Source organism: Strongyloides ratti, scaffold srae_chrx_scaffold0000004 (genome assembly GCF_001040885.1).
Source record: "Strongyloides ratti genome assembly S_ratti_ED321, scaffold srae_chrx_scaffold0000004".
Taxonomy (NCBI): Eukaryota; Metazoa; Nematoda; class Chromadorea; order Rhabditida; family Strongyloididae; genus Strongyloides; species Strongyloides ratti.
The window spans coordinates 727,793-748,239 of NW_020171512.1; the positions used below are offsets into that span (position 1 = coordinate 727,793).

The 20,447-nt window shown below is 19.8% G+C and overlaps 6 protein-coding genes across 6 annotated transcripts; 4 read left to right on the plus strand and 2 right to left on the minus strand.

Annotated features, from left to right (window-relative positions):
* Window positions 1-1,388: 1,388 nt before the first annotated feature.
* SRAE_X000218000 (Hypothetical protein) lies at window positions 1,389-1,877 on the plus strand (the record flags this gene model as incomplete). The annotated part of the gene is made up of 1 exon (XM_024644851.1): window positions 1,389-1,877. The coding sequence occupies one exon, from the start codon at window positions 1,389-1,391 to the stop codon at window positions 1,875-1,877; it is 489 nt and encodes a 162-aa protein (XP_024499651.1).
* Window positions 1,878-5,586: 3,709 nt separating this feature from the next.
* SRAE_X000218100 (Hypothetical protein) lies at window positions 5,587-6,417 on the plus strand (the record flags this gene model as incomplete). The annotated part of the gene is made up of 4 exons (XM_024644862.1): window positions 5,587-5,715; window positions 5,760-5,861; window positions 5,922-6,067; window positions 6,105-6,417. The coding sequence occupies 4 exons, from the start codon at window positions 5,587-5,589 to the stop codon at window positions 6,415-6,417; spliced, it is 690 nt and encodes a 229-aa protein (XP_024499652.1).
* A 705-nt stretch (window positions 6,418-7,122) lies between these two features.
* Window positions 7,123-7,788, plus strand: SRAE_X000218200 (Hypothetical protein; the record flags this gene model as incomplete). The annotated part of the gene is made up of 2 exons (XM_024644873.1): window positions 7,123-7,311; window positions 7,363-7,788. 2 exons carry the CDS (start codon window positions 7,123-7,125, stop codon window positions 7,786-7,788), a joined length of 615 nt encoding a protein of 204 aa, XP_024499653.1.
* Window positions 7,789-9,232: 1,444 nt separating this feature from the next.
* SRAE_X000218300 (Hypothetical protein) lies at window positions 9,233-9,541 on the plus strand (the record flags this gene model as incomplete). The annotated part of the gene is made up of 2 exons (XM_024644884.1): window positions 9,233-9,369; window positions 9,412-9,541. The coding sequence occupies 2 exons, from the start codon at window positions 9,233-9,235 to the stop codon at window positions 9,539-9,541; spliced, it is 267 nt and encodes an 88-aa protein (XP_024499654.1).
* Window positions 9,542-15,584: 6,043 nt separating this feature from the next.
* SRAE_X000218400 (Hypothetical protein) lies at window positions 15,585-16,220 on the minus strand (the record flags this gene model as incomplete). The annotated part of the gene is made up of 1 exon (XM_024644895.1): window positions 15,585-16,220. The coding sequence occupies one exon, from the start codon at window positions 16,218-16,220 to the stop codon at window positions 15,585-15,587; it is 636 nt and encodes a 211-aa protein (XP_024499655.1).
* A 514-nt stretch (window positions 16,221-16,734) lies between these two features.
* Window positions 16,735-17,013, minus strand: SRAE_X000218500 (Hypothetical protein; the record flags this gene model as incomplete). Its single annotated transcript, XM_024644906.1, has 1 exon — window positions 16,735-17,013. The coding sequence occupies one exon, from the start codon at window positions 17,011-17,013 to the stop codon at window positions 16,735-16,737; it is 279 nt and encodes a 92-aa protein (XP_024499656.1).
* Between the last annotated feature and the right edge of the window lie 3,434 nt (window positions 17,014-20,447).

Genomic DNA, 20,447 nt, shown 5'->3' on the forward strand with positions numbered 1-20,447 from the left:
TTAATATGTTCCTTGACATTGCTATACATAAATACGAATATGTTTTATGTTAAATTTAAATAAAGGCAAAATATAATATAGAGTTAGAAATTGTCGCTATGTAATCTTGTAACGCTTTTCTTTAGCTTCATTCATCTAACACTTCTTGAGTTCATTGTTTTGACTCAATACTTCAGTTGCGGCTTTTCCGTTTTTATTACTATATATATATTATATATATAATATAATGCAATGGTCAACATAATTTTCCTTAATAATCTTTATTCCTTGTTCAAAGTCTTATCAAATACACTTTAAAAATATATTTTCTTTATATTATTATATCCTGGAGCATAAAACCATTATTTTATATTAAAATATATTTTTTTGTATAATTTACGTAAAAATTTTATCCTGGACAAATAAATTTGTCTTAAAATGTCTGAAAAATTATTTTTAAAAGACTTTATAAAAAGAAAAATATTTAATTGTATAGGTGTGATTAGGTATTCATAGGTGGAATGCATTTGTCTCAAAAATTTCGTGTTAAATATGGATTTTAATAATATTTTAAAAGTAATCCATTACTTAATAACAATATTTATTAAAGTAATAGATCTTCATGTTCATCAAATATTAAATGTTTATTCATATATATATATAATAAACTTTTTAGTTAGCCTGTAGGAAAAATAAATGATATAACTTCTAGGCTATAATGTTATAAATTTTCTATGTTAAAACGAAATTTTATTTAAAAATTGTAAAAGAATTATCATAAAAATAAGTATTGAAATGATCTCCTCCCAACAACTTAACATTTATAAAAGTTGTTCATTACATTTTTACTATTAATTTTTTTTTTATCATTTTATGTATTATCCCGTTATATATAATCAATTTGAGTACTTTAAAATTTTTAAAAATTGATAACCACCAGAGATTGAAAATTATTGTACTCATCATCACCATTTTAATAAGACTCTGCTATACTATATCTTTATTTTCATTTACCATATGAATAGTTAACTTCCTATTTACATTATTCATCAACTTTTTTCAAACTTTTATTCCCATAGGACATAACAGTTTCATGTCCTCAATATTTGGAAAAATTATCCTATTTTACTTATAGTAATTTCTTATTTTTCATAATGTAACAAATTTCTAAATAAAAATTTTTCTTTAAATTAATATAAACTAGTAACTCCTAATGATGTTATGAATATTTAATAAGTTAATTTAAAAGATTTTTAAATATTATTAAATTATATATTTTTAGGAAATCTAAAAATATTTTTTTTTCAATATATTTTTTTTATATATTCAATGTATTCAATTGACCAATGCAAATCTATAATATATTTTTAAAAGTGATTTTATTTGGTATACAAATAAATGTTACATTAATGGGAATAAAAACAGATTTATTTTCTTCATATCAACGTCAATCAAATAATTCACCATCATGGAATCAAAAAGCACCATTAACATGTATGACATGTGAAAAAGGACCAGGAACAACATTTATGGATGGTTTTCGTATATCAACAAAATTACTTGAACCTACTTGTAATATGTTACCTATACAATGTGGATTAGACCAAGATGTTTGTGCTACAATTATTATGCATAAAGAAGATGGAACATATTGGATGGGTACGGGTTGTGAAAGATCACATAATTTTCAACATGTTGATAATTGTGAAAATGTTAGAACGTATGTTCGTAGTGTTCGTCGTGGTATGGTTTCAGAGTCTTCAGCATTACAAACTATTTGCATATGTAGTTCTGAACAATGTAATTCAACATCAACGTCACAAATATCTTTTTATTATAATCCATCTTATATAGTAGTAATATTATTATCTATATTGTTAATTCAAAATATTATTTAGTTTTTATAAAATTTTTGTTTAATTTTAAATATTATTCTTATCAAAATATTTTTATTATTTTTATATGTTTTTGATTAAGTAAAATTTTATTACAAAATTATTATATAAAATACAATTAAATTAAGTTTCATTTGAAGAATAATTTTATATTAAATGTTTACATTAAAGCACACATGTATATATAAAAAGTATATCTAATTAAAAGCATATGTATAATAAAAATTTTATTTATAAAAAAATATTATTATTTTTGTGTGAAAAAAATATGTTACTAGTTTAATCTATATTAGGTAAAAATATGATATAAGATACTTTAATGAAAAATAATAAGAAATATTTTTTTTTTTTTGTTAAAATTGAAAAATTTTAAGATATTACTTGATTTGTTTATATTTTATGATATTTCAACATATGATTATTATTAAAAAATTTGAAAAATTAAATAATATTATTTATAAAATGTTTAATATTATTTATATATATATATATATCTTTTTCTTAAAATTTATTGTCAAAACATTTTGATAGATGTTATTTTTCTTTGTTTTTTTTTTAAATTGATAAAAATGATGGTATATTTAAAGTTTTAATGATTAATAGGAATTGAGTATTATAGTATATAATTTATTGTTTAAAGAAAATAAAAAAATAAAAGATATTATTTACATAGTAAGCATCAAACATATATAAAAGGAGATTAGTAAAATTTTCAAATATAATTTATTTTATATAATTGTATTGAATTTAAATATTTTATTATAAAAGAGTAAAGTAACTATTACATTTCTTAATATATAAAAATATTAAATAAATGTTAAAAGAAAAGAAAATTACCAAAAACAGAAAAATAAATAATTATATTACTTTTATAATACAACTTTACCAATAGTTAAAATAACATTTAAACTTCAATGGTAAATTTAAATTTAATTAATATTATTTATTTATGAATAAAGTAATCAGAAGATTGATTAAAAATGAATTATTACTCAATTTGAAGATAATAGACTTTTAAATTGTATGAAAATTGTAAAATTTTATAAAAAGTAAAATTTTACTATTATAATTTAGATAATTTCTTGAATTTATTAAATGCTTATTACCTATTGGTAGAATATATTTATTTTTAAATAATTGTATTTAACAAAAAAGAATAATTGAATAAAATTACTAAAATATTATTTAAATATTTATATATATAAAGAAAAATTATTTTTTGATGTACATTTTTTCATCAAATAAAAATATAAAAAAAAGCTTAAAATTAAAATAACAAATAATAGTAATAATAAAATATCATATATATCATCATTAGATTGTTTAACATTATCTTGTTTATTCATAATAAGGTAAGCAACATTTAATGGTTTATCACAATATTGTCCACCAAAATCACGAGAACAATGGCAAAATGGTATACCAATAATTTTGTCATTCCAAAATTTACATTTTACGACTCCACCATTATAACATTTTATGGTTTTTTCATATTCAGGGGGGCAAATTTTTATAGATTCAAAAATCTTTTTTTTTGTTATTTTTTTAGTTATTTTAAATTTAGTAGAATTTAGGAAATTTTCATTATCTGGAAAAAATTTTAGAGTAATTTCTTTTATAGTTCTTGATGATATACATCCATCTATGATAAAATAATTTTATAATATTTACAATTTAAAAAAAAAAGTATAACTTACCAACTAAATGAATTGTTAAATAAATAAAAATGCATATATGAAAGAATAATTCAATTAAAGACTTAATCTTGATTTTTTTTATTTATAATAACAATATATTATAAGATTAAAATAAATATTGATTTCATAAAAGTACTAGAATAATAAAAAGAACTTTATAAAAATAATTTAAATTGAATAAAATAATAAAAAAAAAAATGAGATAAAATAGTTATTGAGTGAGTGTAGTTTTAATAAAAAAGATATTTATATTTTACTACCTTTATCATATAGTCATATGGTGGATATTAAAATAGTTATTATGAATCTTTATATATCCATAAAAGACTATCAATTGTCATTTTAAAGAATAGCTATAAATAATTATTTAGTACAATGGTATCGTTTTATATAGAAATAAAAAATGCCACAACATTATAATATAGAGATGATCAAATTATTTAAAATGAGAAGGTTGGCGTTAAAACACTTAGTCAAATAAAGGAATATAAATTGTCATAAGCAACGATCCGGAGAACGATAACATTAGGTATGTACATTGAGTATTTCTTTTAACAATAAAACATTTTTTTTTTATTAAAATAATAAAAGGTAAATAGAATCATTTAAAAGAACTTATAAAATAATTTAAAAGCAATCTATTTTCAATGAATATAATTAATCTATTTATTATATTTCCAATATGACACTTATAAAATAATTTTACCCTCTTTGATAGCATTATTTGGGCATTAATTGATCTTTAAAATGTTTAATATTAATCATATACAAAATTATTTCTTGTATAAAATATTTAATAATATAATTTTACAGATAAATTTAAATAATAAAGTGCAGATAAATTTTTTTTTCTTTAATAAAATTACAACAAAAAAAAATAAAAGATATTTTTGAATAGATAATAAATATTATTGTATCTTTCAATTAATATCTTTTATAACTAAAGTTAACTTTAAATATACCTTTATTATATACTACTACATTGAAATTAGAAAAAAAACAAAGATGAGTCTATAAATTTATATATACTTTTGATAAAAAATTATTTGTTGATTGGAACTAGATTTATTGTAAAATAAATATATTAAATCTAGATATATGTTAATTATTTTTTTATAATTAATAAATAACATCTTCATATTTATTGATAATTTATTGTTTCAAAATTTTTTTCTAAATATTTCTGACAAATTTTTTATTGTTACAAGATTTTATTTTGTCAATAAAATAAGATTTACTTTTATATTTTAATATACTAGATTTTAACAATTTTCCATAATTTGCCATTTCAAATGTTGTTATGAAAAAAAAAATTGGTTTAGTTATATTCAATTTTATTTACTTTTATTAAATAAAATAAAACAAAGACCAGCAATTTAAAATCACTTTTTGATAAAAAAAAATTTATCTATTTTACCTTAAAAATTTTTTTTTACTTTGTAATTTATTTTGATTATATTTATCTAATGTTAAGATATTTTTAAAATTATTATTTAATCATTTATATATATTTTACTACTTATTTATTATAGCTTTTAAAAAATTTATAAATTAATGAGACACCTATAAACATTAAGCAGCTTATTTTATTTTTTTTATTATTTATCTTAATATTTTGATCAAAAATTGTTTCAAAAATTATAATGAGTAGTCAATCTTTTTTAAAAATAAATAGAAAAGAATATTAAAGTTGATATTGTTATGAAAATAACATTAAATAATAAATGTTTATGTATGTGTGTGCTAATTTTTGAGACATTCTATTGTTGATTATAAGAATGTGATAGGTTTTTTAACTACATTTCCAATAAACATTATAAAGTGTTTCTAAGTAAAATTAAAAACAAACCTACTTTCTATATTAATTTGACATTTTAAATAATTTTAAATAGCAGACGAAATAATACATGTTGTTTCATTATTTTTCATGCCATTTTGTTTATATCTTATTTCATTAACATTTTATAAAAAAAATATAAATATAAATTTTATATCCATAAAATCATTTTTTTGATATGGAATCAACAATATCTAATTTAACTTCTGATATTTTAAGGATGGGAGATTATAGAATTGTTCCAAGATCAAGATCTTGTGTTGTTTTAAGATCCAGATCTACTGTTGAACCATCAACAAAAGTTTTGGTAAGTTTTTATATAAAAAAAGAAAATATCTAACAAAATTTTAGCTTACAAGAACATCAAGTATCCCTGATTTTACATCACATATTCGAACAAGTACCAAATACAGACCAAATTGGCCTTATTGGTATACAAGGGATCTTTCATTAGTAAGCTTTTAATACTTTAATTTTAAAAATTAATCATATAATTATAAAAAATTTATTTAGTATGATGATTATTGGTATGATAAATACTATTATTTTTCACCACTTTACCGAACAAGTTTTTTTCCAAGACGTTATTCATACTCGGATTATATACCTAATCCATATTATTGGTATCCAAGTTACTGGACAAAATATAAAGGATATTGGTAATTATAAAAATAAATTAATAATAATTTTTTTTAGGTATGATTCTGATGTTCCTTATTTTTATCGTCGTTGGTATTCACCATCATACAATTATTACACCTGGTACAGAAGTTATCCCCATTACACTGCTCTTAGAGATGCTACTACATCCAGCTTTGCAAATGGTTTGGAATTGTATCGCAATGGAAAAATGACATACGATTGCCTTAGCCGTTATTGGTTAACTCCATCATATTGGGATCGTCGTTATCGTTACTGGACTGATCTTACTCCAATTTCATCCTACACATCATACTATACACCATCATATTATCAACGTCGTGCCCGTGAACTTTATTTAACATATTAAAATTTATGATAAATAATGTCATTCAGTTGATATATATCGAATATATATCTTTTTTTTTCATAACAATTTAGATATATTATGTCTAAATTCTTTTAATTGAATAAAAAAATTTTATGTAAAAAAAAATGTTTATAATTATTTTACTCTCATATATCAATGATTTGTTTAATCTTAAAATCGTATATATCGTATACCGTGGGCGTCATATTATTTATTCAATTGATATCATTTCTTTAAAAAAAAGTTGCATAATGAAATGGAAATATTATATCTTATTCCTGCTAATATTATTTTAAAATATAAAAAAAAAATCATTTCATATTTCTAATATTATATATTAGTAAAGATCTTCTTATATATAATATTACATATTATATTAAATACTACTAGATTTTAAATAATATTTAAAATATCATACCAATTATAATAATTAAAGTTAATGTTAAAATAGATAGCTATTTTATTTATGAAAAATATTCTTATTTTATTTAATAATTACGAGATGAAAGCAGGAGAGAGAGATATAGAGAGAGAGAAAAATTAAAAGATAATAAATACTTTTGATTATATTAGCCACGTATATTTTTAGTATTTATATTATTAGTTTTAATTTTCATTGTTAAACGGCAAAATATTTATATATTATTTATTTAAAACAAATTCTTATTTAACCTCTTTAAAATTTTTATTTATTTTTAGAATATAATGGTTGGTACATATCCTGTTATTCATGCTAAATCAATTTTAACACTTCCAAGACCAAGAGAAGTTGAAAGAGAAGGTATTGTTGGAACTGTATCAAGAGTTACATCAGTTCCTAATCTTAGTCATTTACATGTTTCATCTGATTATGGACCATCTTCTCTTTATAAATATAGAATTGATAGTGAATCAGTAAGAAAAAAAATTTTAATATTAATTTAAAATTTATTTATTTTAATTTAGTTTGATGATTACTGGCATGATCGTTATGTTTATAATTCTCCACTTTATTGGAAAGATTATAGATATGCAGAAAGAAGTCTTCTTAATACTGATCCACTTCTTGATCGATTCAATAATTCAGATTCAACTTATTACCACCATTACAATTTTTACAAAGATATGATTAATCCATATTCATGGAGACATCATAAAAATTTAAAAGATCAAAATCCTCGTCCAATTTCACAACGAAATTATATGTTTGATAGACAAAATCAAAGAAGAGCTATACATATGTATAAACAGGGACTTGTTGGATTTAAAACGATTGAAGAAAATTATTTAAAACCACTTTCATATTATAGAAAAGAACGTGATTATGGTGAGGTTTACTATCCATGTGGTAGATATGGACCAAGAAGATATTTTTACTCATTTCAATGTTAATTTTTAACTGCCATGAATTCTTTTTTACATAAAAATTCTTTTTATTTTTTTGTCACAAACTACAATTTTTAATTTTTTAAAGAATTTATATATAATATGTAATAGTTAGGGTGACAATAAATTTTTAAAAAAAAACATCAAAATTATGACTTTTTTGCTAAAACAATTTTATTACATATAATAATAGAAAAATTATTTTTACATAACAAAAACTTTTAATATATTAATAATGTTTTCTTTTACAATAAATAAAAAATTATTACTTGTACTTTTTGACAATTTTGATTGTTTATATTTTTATGATTGAATATTTATTAAGCGTTTTTATTTTTAGTTTTATACTTACTAAAAAAAAAAAAACAAAACTTAGAATAAATATTATAAAATTTAATAAGTCTATTTTATAAATATATTTATATGTTGATATGTAAGTGAAAAAAAATAAAGTTTTAAAAAAGAAAAATAAAATATATTTATATATGTTTCTCATAAATAAATAATAATTTATTACTACAGTAACAAAGTATATTAATATATTAAATATAAAGTGAGAATTTTTAAAAATTTAAAGAAACATAAAATCTTATATTTTTTTTATTAAAAAAAACTTTATCAATTAGTTAATATAAAGTACAAATTAAAAAAAAATTTTAATAGTTATATTTAATACTTTATTTAAAGCACTTAATATACCTATTAAATATACGTTCTCACAAATTTTTTTAATCTTTAGTTGTAAGAATTATATATCTCAGTTATCATAAAAATGTATTATAAATAAATATTTTTAACATTATATTATAAATAAAATGAAAAATTTTTTTTAATAAATTTTTCTTTTATTTATTTTACTAAAATATTTGAATTTTTTAGTAAAATGTGTAAACTATTTTTTAATTTAAATTTTTTTTTATTGCAAGTAAATAATCGTATTAAAGTCAAAGATTTTTTCTAAAATAATAAAAGTTAAAAAATGTTTATTTTTAAAATATTTTCAATCCTTAGTATTTAATATTTAATTTTTTAATATGATATATGTTTTTTTATTTTTTTTACGCAAGCTTAAACTTTTGTAGTATGATTATAATAAGTGACAGTAATATGTGAAAATAATAAATGAAGATAATACATCTAATAATAAATATAAATTGTAGTAACTAATTTATTATTTTTAATTTTTTGTATTCATCATGATTGTCTTTTATAATTATATAGATAGTTGAAAAACTAAAGTAATAAATTTAATTATTTCCTTCCTATTAAATAATAATATTTTTTCACTATATCATATTCTAATATTAATTTAAAATAAGTAAAGGCGTTACATTTATAAATCTTCTTATTAATAAAATAATCTTTACATCATGAAAATAATTTATTTTAAAAGATATATAAAGGTACTTTTTTTCAGGTTATAGATATTAAATTTAAAAATTTATTAAAAATGACATTAAATTGTAGAAAACTATTTTTTAATATTATTGCTATTGCTTTTGTTATTCAAATATTACAATTCACCATTGAAAGTGATGCTTTTACACTTCAACGTCCTGCATATTTTTTTCAAAAAAAACCTAAATTGTAAGTTATTATTTTAATTAAAAAATATATCATTATTTTAAGTATTTCAAATGAAAATTTTCAACAAAAGCCAAATAAATTTAATTTTTTTGACAATCGATTTAAATCAAAATTTATGTTTAAAAGAATGACACCATGCTACTATAGTCCAATACAATGTCTTGTTAAATGAAATATAAAAGAATAATAATTAAAAATTTATATAAGATGTTCAAATTTTCCTTTAAAAATAATGCCAATATAATTAATTTTGAGAATATAATAATATCTCAACAAATATTTTAACAAAAAGAATTAATTTCATTTATTTTTTTATAAATTTTATTGAGTTTCAGATTGTCATAAAAATTATTGGAGGTTTATAATTTACCTTATATTTGTTTTATAATTATTTTTGCATTTTTGTCGACAAACATTTTTCATATATGGATAATATAAATTTTTTTGTTAAAAATATTTGTAATTATATATTTAAAAATTGTACATATAAAAATTTAATTAATATCATTAAGATTAAACATTAATTTTTTGTAAGTTAAAAGTTCCTTGTTAAATTACAACATTATCAAATAAAGAAATAAACTTCATTTTTCAAAAGATAATAATAATTAATGAATTTAATTATATTAGCAATGTACATTAACTAAATAATTTATTGTCATTTAAATGAATAAGTAAATTTATAAATAATTATTAATTTTATTCAATGATAAATAATTTATCAAAATATTAAATTATATAAATAATTTAAAAAAATTTATACTTTTTTTTAATATAAAATTTAAATTTATAATTAATAATAACAACAATTTTGTAAAAAATTTTTCTTGTTAGTCTGAATATTAATTATAAAATGATACCAATGTTTTTCATTAATATTTTTTTTTATGTTAAATATGATAATAAATGTTAATTATATAAATATACATCATTTATTAAAGAATTTTAATATTCAATTGCTAGTACTTTTATAATTGTACATTAACTTTTTTCAAAGATACAATTTTTTACAATATCTATAATACATAAAATTTTTTAATAATATAATACATATTTATTAGATCACATGTAATTATTTTTGTTGTTAAAACATAAATTTAATAAAAAACAAACATGATTATTATAATAAAAAAAATTTTAACGAGGTAAAACAAATTTTGTACTTTTTATAATAAAAAAAATATATCGTTTTACAATTGTTATTATTTTTATACTTTATTTTGCTCATTCAAAAAGAAATAAATATTCGCTCCTGTTAATTCCAATTTCTAGGAAAATATAAAAAATATATATATATGTAGAAATTTATGCAAACAAATTTCAACAAAATAATCTTCTTTTAATTATTATTTATTGTTTTTTTAAAAATCCAATTAAATAAATTATGGATATTATAATTTTTTATGAAAAAAAAGATTATCGAATTTGACAATTAATTATTTTTTCAATGAAAATTCTATCATTAAATTAATTACTAAACGAAGTGTGAAAGCTTGAAAATAAAATGTTCCAGAAAATAACTGTATTGTTGATTTATAATTGAATACATCTTCGATTTGTTTAATATAATTTTTGTTGCATAAAAAACTGGTAAAATATACAATAAAAAGTTAATTGGAATTTAATTAACTGATAATTAAAAAATTTTATTGAACATTTTTTAAGAAACCATGAATAATAAACATACGACAAAAATCCGACTTTTGGAATATTCGGCTTGTTCAAAGCAAAAGAAAATTGATTTCACTGGAAATCTTTAATTTTTTGAACATATTTAAAATAAGTAAAACTAACATACACTTATTTTTAATATGCCTGAATTTAAAATTGCATAATTAAGATATATTTTTTTTTGTAAATATTTATTTTATTAAAATTATTTATGAATATATTTACCTATTCAAAAATTTATTTACATATATTTTATACTTTATTACACTTTACAATGAAATTTCAAAAAAATAAGCTTTCTGGAAAAATGTATTGTAAAATCAAAACACAACAATTCTCTACTCTCTTCTCTATACATTCCTCTTTAATAACTATATCAACTTTTTACCTAATTTGCATGATAATTTTCTAACCACCTAAAAATTTCATAACAATTTCTAAACATACTATTGCCTCTAAAAAGCTTTAAAGTATAATAATTTTGATAAAACTTATGCAAACTATAGTAAATAACTACAATTATTAATAAATTTTTTTTATTAGCCAATTTAATTCAGTATAAGATAACACATCGTATACCCTAATTAAAATTGTTTTTATAAAGTATTTTAAATTCTCTTAAAAAATAAAAAAATATAATTACATAACAATAAAATTATTAATTTTTTACCTTCTATAAAATTTTTTATTTTTATGAAAATTAAGAAAATATTAAATTACTACTTTACTATAAGATATAACTATTTTTATCCAATATATTAATAACAAATGCTTGTTTTTTATATCCTACATTTTTTGTGTAAACAGAATGTACAAACAGTATCTAAATGTAAAATAAACTTTTTTGATTTAAAATAAAAAATTATAAAGTTATAACAATTTTTTATTTTTACGATAAATAAATTATTTTCAAATATCATTAAATTACTAAAATTTAAAAAAAAAATTTTTATTAAAATTTACTTTTTATATGTAACAAAATTTAAAGAAATAGTTGTATGTCATTTTAGCAAAACATATCATATTTATCAATTTACCATTTAAATTTTCACCATAATTATTGTTATTTAATTCGAAAAAATAATATTTTTTTAAAAAAAAATTTATTGTTTAACTTTTTTTCTTAATATTAAAATAAACTTTTTGAAAACTTTAAAAAGAAATACTTTATTATTTGAGATTTTGTAATTTGTCAAAATATTTAAAAAATAGCTTTTTTATCGTTAGTGTTAGAGGCCAATAACTGCTCCATTTCAAAATTTTGAAGCCAAAGAATATGCATCATGTTTTAATAGTTACCATAAACTAAGTTTTAAAAATTTTATTATTTACAAACATTTAAAAAGAACAAAATACTTAATATGGCAAATAAAAATAAAATATATAGAAAAAAAATTTTCTACTTAATTAAAATTCTTTTAAACGTTAATGTTAATACCAAAGTAAGATACAATGAAATGAATAATCTAAATACAATACTATAAAAATTCAATAATAATATAACTAGATTAAAAACAATAGAAAGATTAATAAAATCAATTATTAAATTATAATATTTTAATGTGAATAAAGTAATAAGTATACAATTCTATGTGACTTTTAAAATATTTTAAATTTATAAAATAGTTTGGTGATTTAATAAATTAGTTTCATAACATATTTTATTCATTGTTTTAAATATTTTATTTTATTTTATGGTCTATTTTATATATTATTTATTTTTTTGTGACTTTACTAACACAAAATATAAGTTCTCGGGATATAATTAATTCTTAAATAAATCTGTTCCAACAGCTTTGATTTGAATCATTTATTTTACAAAAGATTTATAAGATAAGTAGCATGTAATTGTCTTATTTTTTACTACTTTTTTGTAGAAATTTAAAAATTAATTTTTTCATAAAAGTTTTCTGAAAAAATTCAAATTTCTAATTTCTTATCAATAGTTAAATTATGTTCTTTAAATTTTTTTATTAATCATAAAAAAGGTACTTTTCAGTTTCCATCGGGATAAATTTTGGTCAAAAAAAGAGTACGAAAAAATTATTAATTTTTGTTAATTTTCTCCTTTTTTTTATGTGCTTTCTTCCGACGGCCAGAAGGTTGCTATATCTCACAAGATTTGGATGAAAGGATTTTCTTGCTTATTTCTCTACTTCCACATGAATTCAGCGAGGTAACTAACTAGCATATTTCTAGAAGTACCTCTCCGCTTCTTGTTCCTTCATTTGGCGCTTCCCCACATTCTTTCAATAGTCTGAGTGTAAGCTCCAGACTTAGGATCCACAAAAAGGAGTACTTGTGATCGACTTTTAAGTGAGTGAATCTCTAGTTTCTTCTTACATAATTTCATCAAAACTAATTCTTCGCTTTATAAAAAAAACAACAGCTTCTTTTTTGGTCACTAGTAAACTAAAAATGTTTATTTCTGCAAAAAAACACTTAATTTGAAAAAAAAATTTTGTGAAAAAATGACTGTTAGAAAAAGTTGATTTTCTTGATGGCTTTTTTATCAAATGATCTAATTCTTTCATTATTGTTTTTCTGACAAGTTAATTACCAAATATCAAATACCGTTGAATTAAATTTATCACTTTTTTTGATAAGAATTATCATTTAAAATTTGTCCCTACCGAAACTGAAAAGTACTAAAAAAAAGTATTTACTTCTAAATTATAAAACTTTATCAAGTCTTATTTTTCTAAAATCATTTCTTTATTGATACAGTCAGCAATTATATGTTTACTGTTATTTCTTACATTACAGTAAAAAACAATTACATTAAGAATTTTACGGAGAATTTAACTTTTTACCATAAATATCTTAGTACATTGAAGCTTTGTAGAAAATTTTGGTTTATAAATAAAAAACTTTATAAAAAGTTTTAACTATTTAATTATTATTTTATTTTTTTTGTTTTTCATTCTAGATGATCTAGCAAAATCATCAAAACGCTTTATGTGTTTATAATAAACATTTATATTCAACTATAACATTACAAAAGAATGCAATTTAAAAATTTTTTTATTCTTGTATTAAAATTAATATATTCTTAAGCCAATAAAATTAGTTATTTGTTTTTAATTTGTTTGCAATTAAAATTTTTATTTTATATTTATTCATTTTAAAAACATTTAAATGATACTAAAACTATTAAGAGATAAAATAAAATTTTAAAAATCTTAAGTATAAAAATATGAAGAAATCATTGTTCATTAATGAATGGCAACAGAACATTTTTAAGTATTTTATAATTTCAATTTATAAAGTTGATTTAATATTTTTTAATCAAAAATTTCATATTAATAAGAAAAGATATCTTTTTTTAAATGAATATTCGAAGCTAAATAATAGCTTCGTTCCAAACTTTTGAAACCTGAAGATTATACTTCAGAATTCAAAAATTACCTCAAATTGCATTTTATTTTTATTATTTTACAAGCTTTAAAAAAGAAACAATATAATTAAAATAGAATAAAAAAAAGCAGATTAAATATATGCTATACTAATTCTTGCTTGGGTGACATTCACCAACCCGTAAGTGTTTAGATCGGATGAAGATAAAATAAATAAATAATCTATATAAAAATATATTTAAAATTTAATATTTTTTGAATAGTTGTTATTAAATTGGAAGTTTGATAATATCGTTGGCTAACTTTTATCATTACTTTTGAAATAAATTTGTAAGTATTGAGTTTTAAGAAACTTATAAAATTTGCGATTTATTGAATTGTTGAGAGATTCTGTAATCAAATTTAAATTTTATAAAATATTTGCTTAATTTTTGAGTTTTGTTTTTATGTATTGGTTCGGTATGTAAAATGATTGCTCATTTGCGATTTTACTTGCTCAGCATATAAGTTCTGGAGATAAGCTTAATAACTGAATGAATTTGTTCTAGCAATTTTTGATTTAAACTATGTAATTCGCTCAGAGTTTCTATAATAAGAGGTATGAAAATTACTTGTTTTGCACTATTTTTTTAGAGATAAGAACATAAATTAGATTCTTCTTGTAAATTATCGGAAGGTAATAAGATTTCTGATTCACCATTAATGGTATAACGTTGTTCTTTAAGTTTTTTTTGCTGTTAATAGATGTAGCGGAGTTATTACACTTACTTCAACTACTATTAATTGGTTATTGGTTTCAATAATTAAATCTGGTCTTGAATGGTGAATTGTTTCTCCATTTATGTAATTTACTTGTTCATCTGCTATTTAATGTTTTTAATTTCATGGATTTTTCTTAAATTTTTCATGTTAATTAATTTTTTTTTCATATGAAATTGAATTCACTATTGATTCTAATACTTTGTCGTGTCTAATTTTTCTTTTTTTTTACCATTTCTTCATTGGTACAGTCAGCTATAATATGTTCACTGTTATCTCTACCATTAAAGTATAAACATTTTGATTCAGTATTTTGTGGAGAATTTAATTTTGTATTAAAATTATTCTTGTACATTGATGCTTTGTAAAAGGTTTCAGGTGTGATATTACCATTTGTTAGCTATGAGTATTCTAATTCCATTTCATTAGCTATTTTAGAAAATGTTTTCTTTTTTTATAATGGGCTTCCCAGCTTTTATCAGAAAATTCATTAACTAGTTCTTTAATTTTATATTTTACTTCTTTTAAGTTAAAGCTATTATACTCTTTGTTATTAATAATTATTTTTATATTTTCAGAATTAGTTTGTAAATTGATTCCATATTTATTTGCTGTTATCATTGCCTTAATTCGCCATTTATTTCTATGATTTGCATCATGAGTAATTGCAAATTTTAAATATGGGGAAAAGATTATATGTATGAAATTTTTTATTGTGTCCTTGTCCATTTCAACTTCAGTGCTACGAAGTCCTAAACCAAGTTGTTTTCGTGGTAAGTAACATCTAGCATTACTGATGGAAGAAAGTTTCATATCTTTTGTATTCATATAGCTTCTTATTCTGATATCCACATTTCTAGCTAGTTGGCTTCTATCCTCATCACTAAATTCATGTGAAAATATATATGTGTAAGTTGGGATAACACATTCAGTAATTGCTTTGATGATATTTTTTACATTTAATTTTGAATTGAATATTTTATCTATTTTTTCATCTAGTTTCATTAACAATTGCTTGGCATTAATTTCATTACACGCATTTATGTTATTTTCATAAACTCCCATTTATTTGTACTGAATTATTTTCTCTTCATCAGGTTCACTGAATTCTGTTTTACCTTGATTTATATGATAAACGAATTTCTTTACCATAATTTATTATTAGATTTGTAATTTTTTCTAATTCATTTTTGTTTTTTTCCAAAATTTTTAATATTATCTATAAATAGTAGGATATCTATTTTTTTATGTCTATAAAAGAATTATTGGGTTAATTATTTGTTTCATTTTCAATTGTAATAGAGCTAAACATAAGCAAAAGCCATAGTGCTAATAAGCATCTTTGGTATATTCCTCTTTTCAATGTAATCCATGATTTCTTTTTTTCTTTAATGATTTTACTATTTTTATCTCAATTAGGTAAACAATTTACAACAGAAAATTTATACATTTTAGGAAATTTACATAATAAATTTCTTATGAGTTTTCGCATTTCTTTAATACTGTTAATAATCATTTTTAGTCTGGAATGATCAACACTGTCACAAGCTTTATACATATCATACCATCCTTGTGCAAATTATCTCATTTCTTGTAGAATTCTGTTGGTTATACCAATGTCTAAAGCTCCATCATATCCTTGCTTTCCTGCAAATTGGTTATCAGATATAATATTACTACACCAATCTCGTACACATTTATTAAAGTATTTCATTAGTGGTTTATAAAGGCTATTTAGTGCATTAATGAATCTATAATTGCTTTCAAAATTTTTATCACCTTTTTTGAAGATGGCAAAGACATTTCCTCTGATATCATATTCAGTAATAGAGATTTTATTTTCAAAGACTCCTTTCATACATTTTTTGACAAATGTTTTAACAGATGGTATTTTTTTGATCAAGAATATTAGAATGCTATTTTCTTCTGGGCATTTCCTCAAAATATTCTTCATTAAATTCATAGTTTTGAGTAACTTTAACTTGTTGATTTTTCATATGGTTCATACACTCTTTTAGAATTTGAGGTTTAGCACAATTACCTTTTTTAAAGAACTCATTAAGGTATTCATGCATTTTTTTTTAAATTTCAAATATATTCTTTATATTTGGTTCTAGGACTTTAAGAAATGGTTTATTTTCAAAGATGTTATTTATTTTAAGATGCTCATATTTATTATTTGTTATTTTAATTCTTTCTCCAAGTTTTGTGATTCTTTGATCATTAAAATTAAGTATTTGATTAATATTATGGAATTTTCCCTTATTTTTTTTAACAGCTTGTTCAATTAGTTATTTAGCATTCTAGTTGCTTTTAATTTTTAAGTCATTTCTGACTTTTTTTTTGAAAAGTAGCTGTTTTTTTTTAATGCTTTTTGTAATTTTATGATATTATCAATTCGATTACCTTCGTCATAGAATTTTCTCTAATTATAGCTTTTGTAATCAATCCTACAATAAGGATTTCTTTTGTAGCTTTTCTCCAGGTAATAATTGATTCTTTTTAATTTAATTTTGGTTTATCCCAAATTTTTACAAGATCTTTAAGTTTTTCTTGGCGTATGTTATCAATTTATCCTATTGGTGTTCATTTTCTTAATTCATTTCTAAATATTTTTAGTTTTCTTCCGTTATATATTTGAGAGATATTCCATCTTTGATTTGGATTCATACTGAAAGAAATTTTATGTAAAATTTCTTTTCTTTCAGTAATCAAATGGTTAATCACTTTTTTTGATTTCGGTTCAATTTTTGAAGATTAAAAGATAGGTTTTTCTTTCAACACTTTACGGAATATTTTGTTCGCTTTATTTATTTTTGCTTTACTATTATTATTGCTGTTTTCATTATTTTTAACTATTTTAGCGTATGTCTGTTTAATACCCAATTTGATAAATATTTATCTTTTTTTTGGTGTTATTTCATCATTATTATAAATAAAATTATTAATTTCTTCCAATAATTTTCTTTTTCTTCCTCTATTGATAACTTGGAAAAGTTTATCAGTTATCTCCTTTCCATTCGGGTCTCTAAGCCGAGGATTTGTGGCTATATATTGGTATTTCTTGACTTGGGTTCTCTTTTTTAGAGCAATAATCCAAGAAAAATTAAAAAAGCACCTTCTCCCTGATGACGAAAAAAGAGAATGATTTTATAAACAGGAGGAACCATAAAAGTTTTTGAGTAAATCGTTTTTTTATCATTATCTTGTACACTATATACTACATATATTTGTGTAAACATATACACAAATATCATTCCTATGTATGTTACATTTTTTTGATATGATTGTAATAAAATTTTTGATTGTAAAAATAATTATTTTTAACACCAAATTAAAAGATATTTAAATTTGATTTGTCGTTTATTTAAAACAAAAAAATTATTTTATGCAATAAAAAAAACATCATTTTCCATCGTAAAAAATGATAATATTAAAAATGTTTTTTTTTGAATATATAGTACTTCTGAAATACAAGCTATGTTTAAATTAAAAAAAAAAAACTATTTTTAAAGTAAAAAAAAGTAATAAACAAAGTTCTAAATGTATTATAAATTTAAAATATGTTAAAAATGAATATTAAAATGTGGATGACAAAAAATTATCATTTTCTAAAATAGAAATTAATATTTTTTGTATGTATTGAAAAATTTTTAATATTATTACATGCGCGTGCTTCACACACGCTTGCCCGCGTAGCTTGGCTTAGTTAGCTACGTATTTTTTTAATTATATCAATGGAATAAATAAATTAAAATTTTGTAAAAAAAATTCAAATACTTTTTAAAGTTTTTAAAACATATTTTTTACATTTTTTTAAAAGATAAGCAAAATATATTTTTATGGTCTGTACTCCTGATATAGCCAGAAGTTATAAATTTACAAAGTCCAGTTTCCAAAAAAACACGCACTAGTTTAAAAACTTTTTATTAAACAATAAATTTTTGTAATAATAATTACATAATTAATAAAAAAATTTTTTTTTTATAAAAAACTATTTATAAAAGTTAAATCTTAAAATATAACTTAATAACTACGTCTATGGAAATATTTAACTAAGGACAGAAATTTAAAATAGAATAATTGCGAATATGGAATTAATACAAACCCTTAAAATAAATGTGTTAAATAAAATTTCTAGAAAAAAACAATAAATATTACAATTATCATAAAATACGATAATTATTAATTTAGAAGTCATCACTTTTCAAGACTTTATATAATTTTTTGGGAAAGAGAGAGATTGAAGTATCTTCTCTATTAGGATCACAATACAATTACATAATAAAAAAAGAAATAAAGATTCATAATATAGTTATTACTATATTACTATATGAACATTAATAAAACAAAATTAAAAAAATATAAATTTTTATTTTTACTATTTATATTGCTATCAAGAATTGTCTAGAAATCGTATTTCATTCTAAAATTTAGTTTAAAACTTAAATAGAAGATTTTTCGTGGAAATTTATATGCATTGAAACCCTGTAGCCTTCCTACACACAAAACCTTTTCATCATATCAAGGTGCTTTTTTCCTTTTCCTTACTTTGAAGTGATTATTTGGTTTAAAAAAAAACAAAACATCATCTTGAAGTGATGAATATTTTTTGCATACATACAACAGTTTACAAATGTTTTTTACATTATACTATTACTTTACATATGACGCAGTAAAAAAAAAAATTTTATTCACAAATATTATCATTAAAAGCATTTAAAAAAAATTATATTAAGGATTTAAAAAATTAATAAAAATGATTGAAATTGTAAAACAAATTTTATTCATTATATGGTAGTATATTAAATTAAATTTTAATGTTTAAAAAACTTTTATAAAAAAGATTAACATTCTGCTTTAAAGATTTTTATAATGTTTCTCAAAATATAGTAATTTTTGAGTATTTAAATTAAAAAAATAAATTTTATTGCCATATTAAAAAAAATAAAAATACATTAAACAAAATGAATTCCCATATTAACTAATATTCTTGATAATTTGAAACGCATTATCACCTTCTTTATCACTGTTTTTGCCGGAAATATTTTATTATTTGACGACCTAAAAAACTTCTTAATACTTTGATGTTTTGATTCAAATCGGTCTGTTGCAACTTTCCTTAAATGACCATTGAAATTCTTTGCAATTTCTACGTAATGCAAAAGATAATGAAGTTTTTTTGAAAACTTATATCTTCCCATTGTTAATTGCAGTGTTTGAGAAACTGCTTCATTACACAGAAACTTCAAATTTTCATAATCAGCTTCATCCAATATTCCTCTTTTTGAA